The 14,117-nt window shown below is 42.8% G+C and overlaps 1 protein-coding gene across 1 annotated transcript in view; it reads left to right on the top strand.

Moving 5' to 3' along the window:
* Positions 1-13,404, top strand: part of LOC144769679 (sialic acid-binding Ig-like lectin 13) — a 477,913-nt gene extending 464,509 nt beyond the window's left edge. Inside the window, exon 5 of the mRNA XM_078653872.1 lies at positions 13,040-13,404. Coding sequence (XP_078509998.1) covers positions 13,040-13,404 — 365 coding nt within the window. The remainder of the gene's footprint in view (positions 1-13,039) is intronic.
* The last annotated feature ends 713 nt before the right edge of the window (positions 13,405-14,117 follow it).

The following is a 14,117-nucleotide window of genomic DNA, read 5'->3' on the forward strand; positions in this document are numbered from 1 at the left end:
GGGCTTGATAATATGCCCTTGTGAATTCCCATAGCACCCCAGGTTCTTGTGCTAACCTGGGCTGCTATAGGAATTCTGGCGATAACAGCCTCGGCCGGTAGTGGGAGTACCGGTTGAGCGGTGATTTTGGGAGGGGGAGGGGCAGGGTGGGGGGTAGTAATGTATGAAATACAGACTTTAAGAGGTAAGTAAACATAAAAATAAATAAAACAAATTTTTGTTGCTTGCACTGCATCGCATTTGGTGATGCAGTGTGCGCAACAAAAGTTGTTTTATTTATTTTTATGCTTACTTACCTGTTAAAGTCCGTATTTCATACATTACTACCCCCACCCTGCCCCTCCCCCTCCCCACGTCACCGCCCGGACAGTACTCCCACTACCGGCCGCGGCTGGAGCTGCAACAGTCTAACTACGGAATATTAAGAACCCACATTAAAATTCACTTTTGACAGTAGTTTCGCAACTCAGTTTACGATGACTAATCAAAATGTCCTTTTGTTTCCTTCACCAAACATCCTTCAGAAGCAACCACGGCCTATCGAGCAACAGCAATGGAATCGTCTGCAACATACTGAATATACTTTGACGTAAAGAAGCAGAGTTCAGGTCGAGTGGTGAACACCGGTGGCCGCACTGTTTATACAAGGTAAGCACAGCAGCCTACATATACATTGCCTTCATAACAATGCATTAAAAATAAGTCGGCATATTTACAATGCTGTTACGCCACTTTTGCGTCAGTAATGCAGTAGGAACTTCCATATAGACACCACTTGAACGCGTCACTATAACAAGTGAAATGTAACAGGTACACTGCACTCGTAAAACTGTAGTGTTACCTTTATTTGTGAAATGAGAGAGGGCCATATTATCAATCCTTGGCGACAAAATTATCGCCACTTTATCGTCAGGAAAGTGCCGCTAACGTGTTGATAATGGGTTTGATAATATGCTCTATTAAATTCCAATCAAAGCTCATGTTAGATGTGAAGGACATCTAACATGAGCTTCGATTGGAATCCCATAGAGCATATTATCAAACCCATTATCGCCACTTTAGCGGCACTTTCCTGCCGATAAAGTGGCGATAATTTTGTCACCCAGGCTTGATATTATGGCCCAGAGTGCATAGTGTAAAGCAGCTTCTCTGTACAATCTATAATTACCTCCGAGCAGTAACAACAGATAGCTTACAACAGATCCACAACCTTATTACGCCACTTTTGAGTCACATGGTAAGTCAGTGACGCAAGGAGCTTGTAAATCTACGTCTGACTTTTCATGAAAAAACCCAACTCCAGACTCTGCGACACAGTTTTAATGTTGTTTTCTCTCTCTTTCTCTCTCTCACTCTCTCTGACATCATTTCTCTTTCTCTCTTAAACTTATAGACACTGCTGTCTGCTTGGACGTGTAAAAGAATTGCTGAAAAGAAGTTGTGAATTCAACTGGCCGAAGTGTTTGTCCACAGTGTTTGTACAACGGTAAGCACAGCAGCCTACATATACAATGCCTTCATAGCAATGCATTAGAAATAAGTCCGCATATGTAAAATTCCGGTATGCCACTTTTGCGTCAGTAACGCAGTAGGCACTTCCATATAGACACCACTTGAACGCGGCACTATAGCAGAACTGAAATGTACGAGGCACACTGCACACGTAAAACCGTAGAGTTACCAAGACTTGTAATGCTTCAGCTCATTTACTCACATCTACATAATTCTAAACTCTAATTTTCTTTTTTGTTTTGCAGATTACCAATCAGACATCTTTTGGAGTCCATTTAACAATTTGTTTATAATATTGTTTGTTGTTAAAGTAATTTTCTAGTTGCTTCTAATATAGGTATAATTGAGTTTCGTTTACATTTATTGTTTTAATAAAAGTTAATTAAAAAAACTACATACTTCTTTTATTTTGTGGGGGGGTATATGGCGGTCCACAATAAAAATAATGTTGAAATACTATAGTAAGATATTCAAGACTAGGATTGAAAACTACTGAGTTCTATTTCCTCTGGATAGACTACAACTTAGAAAAGAAATCAAAATAATACGAAACAATGTGTACCACATTTACAAACCTCTTGCAACATTTTCCCATGCAAGCCTACCCCCCTACAAAACTAAATGTGTGGGCTCAATCACACCCCTCAAACCACGGAAACAATCACCCCACAAAGATTTCTATATTGTATGAGGAGCTGCGTTGCCCTCCGCCTACTTCCCTGGAGTCCACAACGCCCAGACCCAGTTCCTGCAGTGTCCTGGGAGAAACAGCCATTACAATGCGTTCATAACCACTCGTGATCGTCACCACGAAGCCATTAACACGCTTATGGTTTTACCATGCATGCCTTTACCACGCATGCTTTTACAACTACTATCCATTTACCACGCATGATAAACGCATAATCTTAATAATGTCTTTGTGTTGACAAACACGCGTTGAAATCGCTGTGGCTTACGTCCTTCAAATTAGTTTTTAGGTATACGTGTGACCAAGTCTGATAACAACAGAGGTTAAGGACAAACACCGTGGTGTCTCTAGCACAAAATCTCATCGATCACAGAGAAAATAGGAGGACGGTAAAATGAAAGTAACAGATATAATAAAAATAATGGTGAAAAACTACTGAAATGGCGGGGGAACGGAGTACGTAATCAACGTTTGGCGCCTCGGCACTATGTTTCAAATAAATATAGATAAAATATGATTATTAATATATTACAAAAGTACAGCAGCAAATGACACTCAGACACGACCCGGGATAAGAAAGCGACAAATTTACTACCTGAAATAAATAAAGGTTTGCTTGTTGAATTCGAAGAAAAAGAAAAAAACGTGGGCTTCGAAACGAGGCTGCGCATGCGTAGAGAGTACAACTGCTACACAAAAAAAAGGAAAGTTTTACAAACTATTATAGAAAGAGCAATGGGCCATATTATTAACAAAAGGCGATACATTATCGCTGCTTTCATCATCAGGAAACTGCCGATAAAGCGGCGATAATGGGCTTGATAATAGGCCCTTGTAAATTCCCATAGCAGCCCAGGTTCCTGGGCTGCTATGGGAATTCACAAGGGCATAGTATCAAGCCCATTATCGCCGCTTTATCAGCAGTTTCCTGCCGATAAAAGAGGCGATAATGTATCGCCTTTTGTTAATAATATGGCCCATTGCTCTTTTTTAGACCAGTAAACTTAGGTGCATATTATCTAGGACCGGTGTTAAAATTATCGCTGTATTTTTGGTAGGAAACTGCCGATAAAACGGCGATAATGAGCTTGATAATACGGCCTTGTTATTTCCCATAGAAGCCCATGTTAACACCAGAACATGGGCTTCTATGGGAATTAACAAGGACGTATTATCAAGACCACCTTCCCAACATTAATAAAAAACCATAGGCCCTTGTAAATTCCCATAGCAGCCCAGGTTCTGATGTTAACCTGGGCTGCTATGGGAATTCACAAGGGCATATTATCAAGCCCATTATCGCCGCTTTATCGGCAATTTCCTGCCGATAAAAGCAGCGATAATGTATCACCTTTTGTTTATAATATTGCCCATTCCTCTTTTTTTGACCAGTAAACTTAGGTGCATATTATCAAGGACCGGTGTTAACATTATCGGCGTTTTATTGGCAGGAAACTGACGATAAAACAGCGATAATGAGCATGAACATTACGGCCTTGTCATTTCCCATAGAAGCCCATGTTAACACCAGAACATAGGCTTCTATGGGAATTAACAAGGTCGTATTATCAAGCCCACCCTCCCAACATTAATAAAAAAAAACAGACAATGCAGGTACCCGGAGCTGGAAGGTCATTTTACATATTACTACCCCAGAAAGGTGGCGTTCCCTGCAACGTGTACGGGGAGAGAGAGAGGGAGAGCTCAAAACATATTTTTTTTTTTTAAAAGACCCAAGGGGTGCCGCTCCCCGAGACGGAGGGGAGTAGGACCGTAACCCCCCCTGCAAACTTCAAAATAAAACCAGAGGAGTGCCGTTCCCCAGTGCTCGGGGCACCTTACAAGCCCCCATTATGCAAAAAAATTGCCCCGGTAATTTGCCCCCCCGGGACCTAATGAATAAAACAGACTTCTAGTTTTTTTTCACCTTTTCCACCGCGTACAAGTACTACACGAGTACCCCGCCATTTTTAATTTTTTTAAAATAAAATTGAGCCTAAAGATCCATGTACCACCCCCTGACCAAGACTATAGGGTCAGAATGTTTCTACCCTGCCCCCTTTCCTTATTTCGCAACTTTGTTTTACTGTTTTCTTCTCACTCGGCTCTCGCAACAAACAAGATGGCTGCCAACATTTCCTGGTTCGGAGTATTGATAACCAATCAGCATGCAGCTCCTGCTCGTAATTGTACGTATTTCCGTACGTGTGTGCCGAGATTTTTTTTTTTTTTTTTAAATAAAAAAAGAGCCTAAACATCCATGTACGACCCCCTGAGCAATCGTAAAGGGTCAGAATGTTTCTAGCCTGCCCCCTTCCCTTATTTCTCAACTTTGTTTTACTGTTTTCTTGTGGCTCGGTTCTGCCGAGGCACAAGATGGCCACCAACATTTCCTGGTTTTGAGTGTTGACAGACAGTTCACAGCCAATCAGCATGCAGCTCGCACTCGTAATTGAACGGATCTCCATCCGCGTGTAGAACTTTGTCTCTAGATATCGCTATGATTTTACTTGTAATTTTCTCAGAAACTACTGAACGGAATTACACCATTTAACAAAAAGCACAATCTGCAAACCGAACTCTACCTCTCTGACAAATTTGGTGTAATTCCGTTCAGCTGTTCGGGCTGTAGCCCTGGCTAAAGGTCCCTATGGAAAATTGCATGAGGAAAACACGTTTTGGGACCCCCTTTTTTCTCGGCCCCCTCTTGACGAATTAACCCCAAACTTTAAGGGAAGGAGCGGAACCGAGTAGGTGATTCTCTTGAAGAAATTCACGAAGATTCATCCACCGACGCCAAAGTTAATCCAAATAGAATGTTGTGGATAACCTATTGAAAGTAGGTCCTAACTATAACTACCTAAGGGCGACCGCCAGTAGGTAATATACATATATATATATATATATATGCGCCAAGGTGTATTGAAGTATCAGTGGGTGTATGAGTATCTGAATGGATGATTTAGTAGGTGTGTGACTGACTGTATAAGTGAGTGACTCAATGTGTCCTCCTGAATGTATGGGTTAGAGACTAAACTATGTAGATGTCTTTATTAGTCTGTTAGTTGGTGTGTAAGCAGCTGCATGGCTTGGTGAGAAACTACATGAGTGGCTATATGGATTATTTATTGGTTGTCTGAGTATCTGTATGGGTGCCTGAATGTCTTTGTGGGTGGGTGGAGCGATATGTGACTCTGTGCATAGATTTATGAATGGTTGTTTCACTGGGTGTATAGGTTCAACAGTACATATGGAAACAGCTGTATGGGTGGGTGAGTGTGTGCGTGGGTGTGTTGGTGAGTAAATGTATGTCCCAGTGGTGCATGTGTGAGTAACTACATATGTTTTATAGCACTATATGTGAGTGTTGGAGTATATAAATGACTGTATGTGAGAGTGAGTGATTGTAAGACTATTTTTATGGATGAGTGTGTGTTTCTATGAGTGATTGTTTAAGAGAGTAAGTATGTGTTAATATCTGTATAAATAAGTGTGGTGGTGTGTGTATGACTGTAAAAGCAAAGAAATGGGTGTGTGATGGTTTCTTTGCATGACTGACCCGGTGTATGAGTAACTCTTTGGGTGAGTGGCAGTGTGTGAGTGTCTATATGGGTGTATGAGTGGAAATATCAGTGACTGTGTGTATGAGTGACTGTATGGGTTAATGGGTGGATATGTGTGCAGACATATGAATCACTGAGCAGGTATGCACTAACTGCTATTGGTTTGTTCATCGTTTCGATATTGGTGGTCTAAATTTTAGAGTGGGTGTATGAAAGGTTTTATTAGGGTATGAGGAGGTGCATCAGATGATCTTGTGGATGATGTTATCAGTAATGTCATTTGAGATGTCATCAGTGCTGTCATCCGTGATGTCACTGAGCATGTCATGAGTGGTGTAATCTGTGACGTCATCACCAGTGCATTGTGGGGGTATGAGTTATACTTAGGTCTACTAACTATAACGGCCGAAATTCTATGGTTTAGAACGAGTGAAATGTCCAACTAACTATAACGTCCCAGAAACCTATTGTTTTTTTCAGTGAATTTCTAAGTTTTTTAAAATTCTAATTACTAACTATGCCTACAATGGACCAGAAAGACAAAGAAAAGTGCAGGAAGAAGAAGAGATGTGCAAAAAGAACCAACAGAGGAGAAGACAGTCCTCCTGTGCCCCTAACTTTTTGCTGACTGGTACTGGTGGCAACTGACTCTGACTAACCAGGCCTAGAGCCAGTGCTATGCTAAAAGACACTTAGAATACAATGAAAACACCTACATACACTAGGGAACACTATGCGTTGGGATATCCCTGTGATTAACATGACCTCCTCTGTATTTGCCATGAGTTAATGCCTGGGTCTTTGCATTAGTACATGAGTAGTGATTGGATGATTAGAGTGCAACAAGGAGAGTGCATGGTAATTGTATAAGTGCCTGAGATTTGGCGCAGTAATTGGATATGCACATAGGATTTGCTGGGTGATTGGAGGACTGCATAGATAGTATCAGGGAGATTACTGGACTGTATAGGTTGTCCTCGAGGTATTGCAGCAGAGCATGTGTTAGTAACTGGGTCATTGCATGAGTACATGGGTACTAAGTGGATAATTAGAGTAATGCAAGGAGAGTATGTGGTGAATTTATAAGTGCTTGGGTATTGGAGGAGTGTTTGGATTAGTACATGATAGCGGCTGGGTGACTGGAGGAGTGCACAAGGAGTGCCCGTGTAATTCCGGGACTGCATGGGTACAACCTGGGGAATTGAAGGAGCAAATGAGAAGTGTGTAAGTGGGTACAGGACTGTACAGGTAGGGCATATGGGATTGTAACAGTGATCCGTTAGTGCATGGATAATTGCATGAGTACACGGCTACTGAGTGAAAGATTAGAATTCTGCAAGGAGAGTGCCTGAGTGAATTTATAAGTGCTTGGGTATTGGCGGAGTGTTTGGATTAATAGATGGTAGTGGCTGGGCGACTAGAGGACTGCATAGGTTTTACCAGGGAGATTATTGGACTACAGAGGTAGTCCTCAATGGATTGCAGCAGCGCATGTGTTAGGGACTAGGTCATTGCATGAGTGCATGGGTAGTGACTGGATGATTAGAGTGCTGCAAGGACAGTGCATGGTGATTTTTTAACTGCTTGGGTTTTGATGAAGTGAGTGAATAAGTACATATGCCGGCTGGGTGAGCTGGATGGCTGGGTGGCTGTGTGCATGGGTGGTGACATAGTGATTTCTGGAGTGCACAGGTACTACCTGGGTAATTGAAAGAGTGAATCAGTAGTGTGTAGGTGGTTAGAGGTCTGCATGGGAAGTGCTTAGGGGATTGTAGCAGTGCATGTGTTCATGCCTAGGCCATTCCTTACGTACATGGGTACTGACTGGAAGATTAGAGTACTGCAAGGAGAGTGCATGGTGATTTTATAAGTGCTTGGATTTTGGTGGAGTGATTGGATAAGTTCATGATGCTGACTGGGTGATTGAAGGAATACATGGGTACTGACAGGGCAATGGCTGAACTGCATGGGTAGTGCTCAGGGTATTGTAGCAGTGCATGAGTTAGTGCGTGGGTCATTGCATGAGTGCATGGGTACTGACTGGATGATTGGAGTACTGCAAGGAAAGCGCATAGTGAATTTATCAGTACTTGGGTTTTGGCAGAGTGATTGGATAACTACACACATGTCACATCAGTCCCGCCCCCTCCCTACACCACTGTACAATGGCGCCCCCTGGCAGGTTTTAAGTTGGGTAAATAATTCCCCTTGAATCCTGAGGGTCCCTGGGGGCCAACTAGCCCACCAGGTACCTCCAGTGCGCAACAGAGCTGCATTTCAGAGAGGTGGTCCGAGGCTACGCCCCTTTGAACACCTCTCTGCAAAGCAGCTCTGTGGCGCTTACTGGAGGTACCTGGTGGGCTAGTTGGAGCCCAGGGACCCTCAAGATTCAAGGGGACTTAATCCCCCAACTTAAAACACACCGCAGGGCGCATTTGCACACTTGTCACATCATGCCCACCCTCTCCCTTCACCACTGTGCAAACGCACCCCGTGGATCATTTTAAGTTGGGGACCCCATCCCCCGGGGCCTGGCCACTCTGTTGGGGACTGTGTGGGAGCCCCAATGCCCCCACAGTCCCTGCCGGCTCCCCGCCTACTGCGGGAGCCGGCACTGCTTTTCCACTCGGGGAGCTGCTGACATGCAGCTCCTCCTGTGGAAAAGCAATTCTGCTTTGGATTTTGGAAGCGAGCGCAGGTTTCCCTGCTCTCACTTCCAAAATCCAAAGCAAGTTTGCTATGGTAGGGTGGGAGCCGTGCTCCCGCCCTACCATAGCAAACAGCAGTGTCCTGGGTTGGCGGTCCCCAGGGCCATCAAAGGCTCCAGGAGGCTCCCAACGTTTGCAAAGCCCAGGGAAGGTGGTGGTCCCTGGGGCTCGGGGGTCTGTTACAGACCCCCGCATTTACATAGTTAGTGCCCCGGGGAGGTAGTGGTCTCTGGGGCATGTGGGGGGCTTGAGCCCCCCCACACAAGTAATTTTCTTTTTAAATGAGTGCCCACCGGAGGTGGCGGTCCCCGGGGCTGAGGGGTGGCTACGCAGTTTTATCATCCTTGCCCCAGGGACGAGGTGGCCCCTGGGGCATTTTGGGGGGCTCGAGCCACCCCACCCACATTATTATTTATGAAAAATAGAGCCCTGGGGAGGTGGTGGTCCCCTGGGCTGCGGGGGGCTTCATGCCCCCGCAAAACATAAATGAAACCACAGGGAGGTGGCAGGCTGCGGGGCAACCCCTGGCCCCTGCTATACATTTTTTGCATGCCCCGGGGACCTGGCCCACCCGGGGGCTTAAAAATAAAGAATGCTTTTGGCTCAGGTGGTGCTTGTGGGACCCCCTTAGCAGGCCTAGGGGCTCGGGGTGTTCTACCCTGCCCCCTTTTCTTTTTTTTACCTTTGTTTTACTGTTTTCTTGTGACTCGGTTCTACCGAGTCACAAGATGGCTGCCAACACTTCCTGGGTTGGAGTGTTGACAGCCAATTAGAATAATGTCTGTGGTCGGGAGGGGTCGCAAATCCACCGCATCCATAGATATTGAAACATTAATTTTCTCAGCAACTACTGAACGGATTTACACCATTTTAAAAACAGTTTGCTTTCTGAACCAAGCACTACCTTTTTGACAAATTTTATGTACGTCCATTCAGCAGTTGCCGCTGTAGCCTTGCCTAAAGTTTCCAATGGGAAATTGATTTTTTGACTCTTATTATTTGAATTTTTTAAGCAACTACTGAACGGATGTACACCATTTAAAATAAAGGTCGCTTTCTGAACCAAGCACTACCTTTTTTATAAATTTGGGGTGATTCCGTTCAGCAGTTCAGGCTGTAGCCTGTTTCAAAACGTTCTGGTTAAATTAACATGGGGAAAAACGTGTTTTGGGACCCCCATTTTTTCTCAGCGCCTGCTTGATGAATCACCCCCAAACTTTCTGGATAGGAGCTGACCTGGCTAGATTTTTTTTTTGAGAGAATATTGTGAAGATTTGTGAAATGACACTAGAGTTATTAGCAAATCAAAAAATGCTTTAACTATAGAAACTAGGTTCTAACTATAACTACCTACTTGCGACCATCAGTAGGTAATATATATATATGAATATTTTTTTTGGGGGGGGACACACCTCCATTTTAACTTTATTTCCTTTGGACAACAACATCATTCAACTCCAGCCTTCTCTTGGCTACTATTGCTCTTTCATGTCAAAATTCTTAGAGTAAGGATTGTGGGCCACAGCTATATATATTGGGCAAAAGAGGCTGCAAAAAAGAGAGGGATTGGCAGGGACTTGGGTTTTCCAAATGTGGAGAATACTTAGTTTGGACACAGAGGGTTACCGTTTCATCAGTTGCTGGCTTTGGTTGAATCCATTTTAGTTTCCCAAACTCCTCACCTCATGATTGCGCACTGTGTGGCAGCGACCTAGGCACATTGACTGGGGTAGGGCTGGAAATCCTAATGAAAGATACCTTTGCAGAACTGATGTCACTTTTCCCTCACACTGTCTTGGTGCCAAAGACCGAAATGGTTGTTTTCAAGTCAATTCTGTCCACAGATTGACAAAGCCAAAAAAATTTAATAAAACTGTTTCTGCGTTCCTCAGAGTACATCTTATGGGCTGTATCAATAATGATAATCTGCGTTTTGTAATGCATGGAATTTATAGAAATGATGGAGTGCACTTTACGGATAAAGGCAACAGGGTGTTTCTAAGTAACCTGAAACTCTGCATCAAGTCTTATGTGTAGCAGCCATATACACACAGCCAACACAACAGCTCTTGTTGGAGCCACCCTAGTACCCAGAATACTGTGAAGTTCTTTTCTAAAAGTTTTTTCATTTTGTTTCTGGGGATCTTTGTGACGATGTTGAGATCCCTACAGACACATAGCGAAATTGGAAAACAAAAGGAAACATTCAATGACCACCAACACACCCAAAAAGAATGTGTAAAAAAATTCATTCTGAACATTGGCCTACATACATTACTACATACATACTTTTTTCAAAGCATGTTTAAACCGATATTCTTGTGCTAAGTTCCTCAAAAAAACATCTTAAGACCTGCTTTCCGTTTTCGCGGTTATTCAAGACTTTGCACCAAAGTTATAGCCAAGTCAATAAATGCCTTGCCTATGGAAATTAGGTCCTAACTATAACTGCCTACTGGCAACCATCAGTAGGTAATATATATATATGTGTATGTATATATTACCTACTGCTAATCACAAGTAAGTAGTTGTAGTTAGGACCATGATTACATAGGAAAATCGTTTTTGACTTGCCAATAAGTTTGGTGTCGTCTTCACAAAATTTTCCAAAAGGAGTGCTCGGATGATTCTTACTGCACATGGAAAGTTTCTGGAGGATTCGTAAAGCAAGGGCTGAGAAAAGGGTGGGTTTGCAATGTAAATTCCCATTGCTACCTGCCCACATGAATACAGGGAGAGAATGTGGTATAATGGCTAGGGCAGTCGACCTTGGAGCCAGAGAACTGGGTTTGAGTTTCAGCAGGGATGCTCAACATTCTGTGATTCTGGGCAAATCACTTAATCTCCCAGTGCCTAACAAAAATGAATGTGTCTGTCTGGAATGTAACTGGTGCTCATGTAAAGTGCTCTGATACCTCAGGGTCTAGTTTTCTCTATATAAAAGTCCCCAAAAAAAGAAACAGCAAGAACCAATGAATGGAATCACACCAAATTTGGCAGAAAGGTTGGTGTTGTTACGCAGCTTGTTCTTTTTGTTATTTGGTGCCAACCTGTTCAGTAGTTGTTGAGAAATTAAGAAAGAAAAGGTTGGAGATAGCTCTAGCCACGGATATTTTGCGATGCTTCCAGGATTAACCATGAATGCGTGCACCAACGGGAATGCTGTTATTGGCAGGACACAACCTGAGCTGAAAGTTGCAGCCCCTGTTTTATAGATCGGGAACTGTTACAGAGGCTGAACATTTCTGTGAAAGTTAACATAAGGGGTCAGGTTGGAGGTACTCTGACCACATGTTTGAGAACTGGGGGTGTTAGTGGCACACGTTGTGTCCAAAACTGATTTTCTTAATTACACAAGATATTCGCAACAACAACGCGTCCGTTAACGCGTCCCCCATGTAGTGTCATATTTTGAATTGCTCCAGCAAGATATTATAGTGCCTTAGTAGAGGTTAGACACCTCCTATAGTAAGGATTAGTACGAGAAAAAGGGAGCTCAGAATAAGATTGGTAAGTAACAGAATCATTCTCCTCACATGTACTTTACATGATCACCACAGGATCACCAATATATAATATCTGCTGTTTACAGTGTATGTTGCCTTTCTGATAGGTTAACATGCCTGTTAGAGTCAGAACATTAATATGATCACCAGATTGCAAAAGTATTAGAAACCTATTAAAAACAGAGATAGGACAAAAGCAAAATGAACAATATCAGACAATTGCATTCAAATGACACAACACATAAAATGATTATGTGGGTAACTTGAAGATGTTGATCGATATTGCATATTATCCAACCACTTCCCCTAATAGTACAATGCATATTCACACAGTTTTTTCGTATTTCAAATCACTGTTTGTGCACTTGGAAGTTATGTTACTTTTCTGTTTAAGGCATGTTTTTTGTGGATTAGTCTGCATTGTTCTTCACACATATATGCAATTTTAGACGTAATCAGAAAGCACTTTAACTCTCTCTCCTCTAGTACTCTTTTCCATTGACCCTCAAATACATATTCATACATGCACTACTCATGACGTGCACCCGGGTTCGTCCATCTATTTTGCGAACCGCCAAAGCCACCCATTGCTGCACACACACAACCACCCTCCAATCTGCCTTACTTATTTATTCAATCATCCACCCAGGTGAGTATGTGAGCTCTATTAGGTGTATGTGGCTATGACCCATATGCACAAGGTTTTCGGTTGTGTGTTGTCTCTTTTCGCAGCACACAAATCTACAATGCAACCATGATGACATAAGTGTGCCTTATAAAATAAATGAGTCATTTTGTATTCATGCAACAGACCCGTTTCAGGCAGAAGACTCCGATTTTTTAAGGCAAAATGGCTTTATTTTCACTTCCTCCCACCCAGCACCACCCCCTGCCTAAAGTTACCTCAGCATCAATTTAAGTGAATGGGTGAAATAAATTACCGATTGGATTTTCAGAATCTCCCACTTTCCTATTCCAAAATGTTGGCATGTATGATTTTGTTATCTATACAAAGGTTTTTTTTTTTTAAGTGATGTGCATTTTGATTTCTGTTCCTAGGTCGTCAGGACACGCCAGAAATCTCTCTCCCTGATCGAGTGATCGAGGGTGAAACGGTGACTGCGCGGTGCACGGCGCCCGGGAGGTGCAACGGCACAGCCCCGAAGATAACCTGGAGCTCCGAGTCACAGGTTAAATATCTCGAACAAGTTTATGGTTCTGATAATACGGACGGCACCAGAACCTATACATCTACTATCACATTCACAGCTGCGATGGAGCATAACAACAAACGTCTGTCCTGCACCGCATACTTTCCAGCTGTGAGGAAATACACCACAAGCAGCGTCTCTCTGACTGTTGGCTGTAAGTACCACCTTTTTTTTAACAAACTTTATTGCACACCATGTACACTGGCAATATGAAATATATCATGGCATGTTCATTTTGTTTTTTGTTGAAACATCTCCATTATACATATTCTATCATAAATGGTTATACAATGGAGTGCGATTCATAAGTCAACAGGATATAGGTTGGTCATAAGTCGGGCCAGTATAATTTGCATGAATAATGCGTAGGTATTACCTAGGATCTCTAGGTTCCTGTTGTTTGTGCCGCAGTGTCTGGGCGGCAAGATAAACTCAAGTAATTAATTAATTGGCGTTGCGTATGTTGGGTCCTTATGGGTATGCTATGGTGTAGGTGTGACGGGCCCCGGTGTAACATCTAACTGGCACATGCATCACGTAGGCTTTTGCGACTCCTAAATAGCGATTTTTAAGGAATCGCAATTTAGGAATCGCAAAAGCCTATGCATGTAGGAATCGCTATAAAAATAGCGATTCCTAAACATTCCTTAATTGCTACTCGTAAATTGCTAGTCGCAATTAAGGAATGCTGTCCCATTCATTCCTATGGGCCTACAGGCCAATAGGAATGAATTGGAGATTGCATGAGCCAAGCAGGTACTCGCAAATTGCTCATGCAATTTTCAAGGGTGCAAGAGTGGCATGTGTGTGCGCAACATGAAACTTTGAAAAATGCACAAAAGTGCATTTTTCAAAGTTTTTGCAAATTACCATGAAGTTCAACTTCATGATAACTTGCTACTCCTATTAGCGAAATCGTTAATTTT

The sequence above is a fragment of the Lissotriton helveticus genome, chromosome 7, assembly GCF_964261635.1.
Source record: "Lissotriton helveticus chromosome 7, aLisHel1.1, whole genome shotgun sequence".
NCBI classification, from domain to species: Eukaryota; Metazoa; Chordata; class Amphibia; order Caudata; family Salamandridae; genus Lissotriton; species Lissotriton helveticus.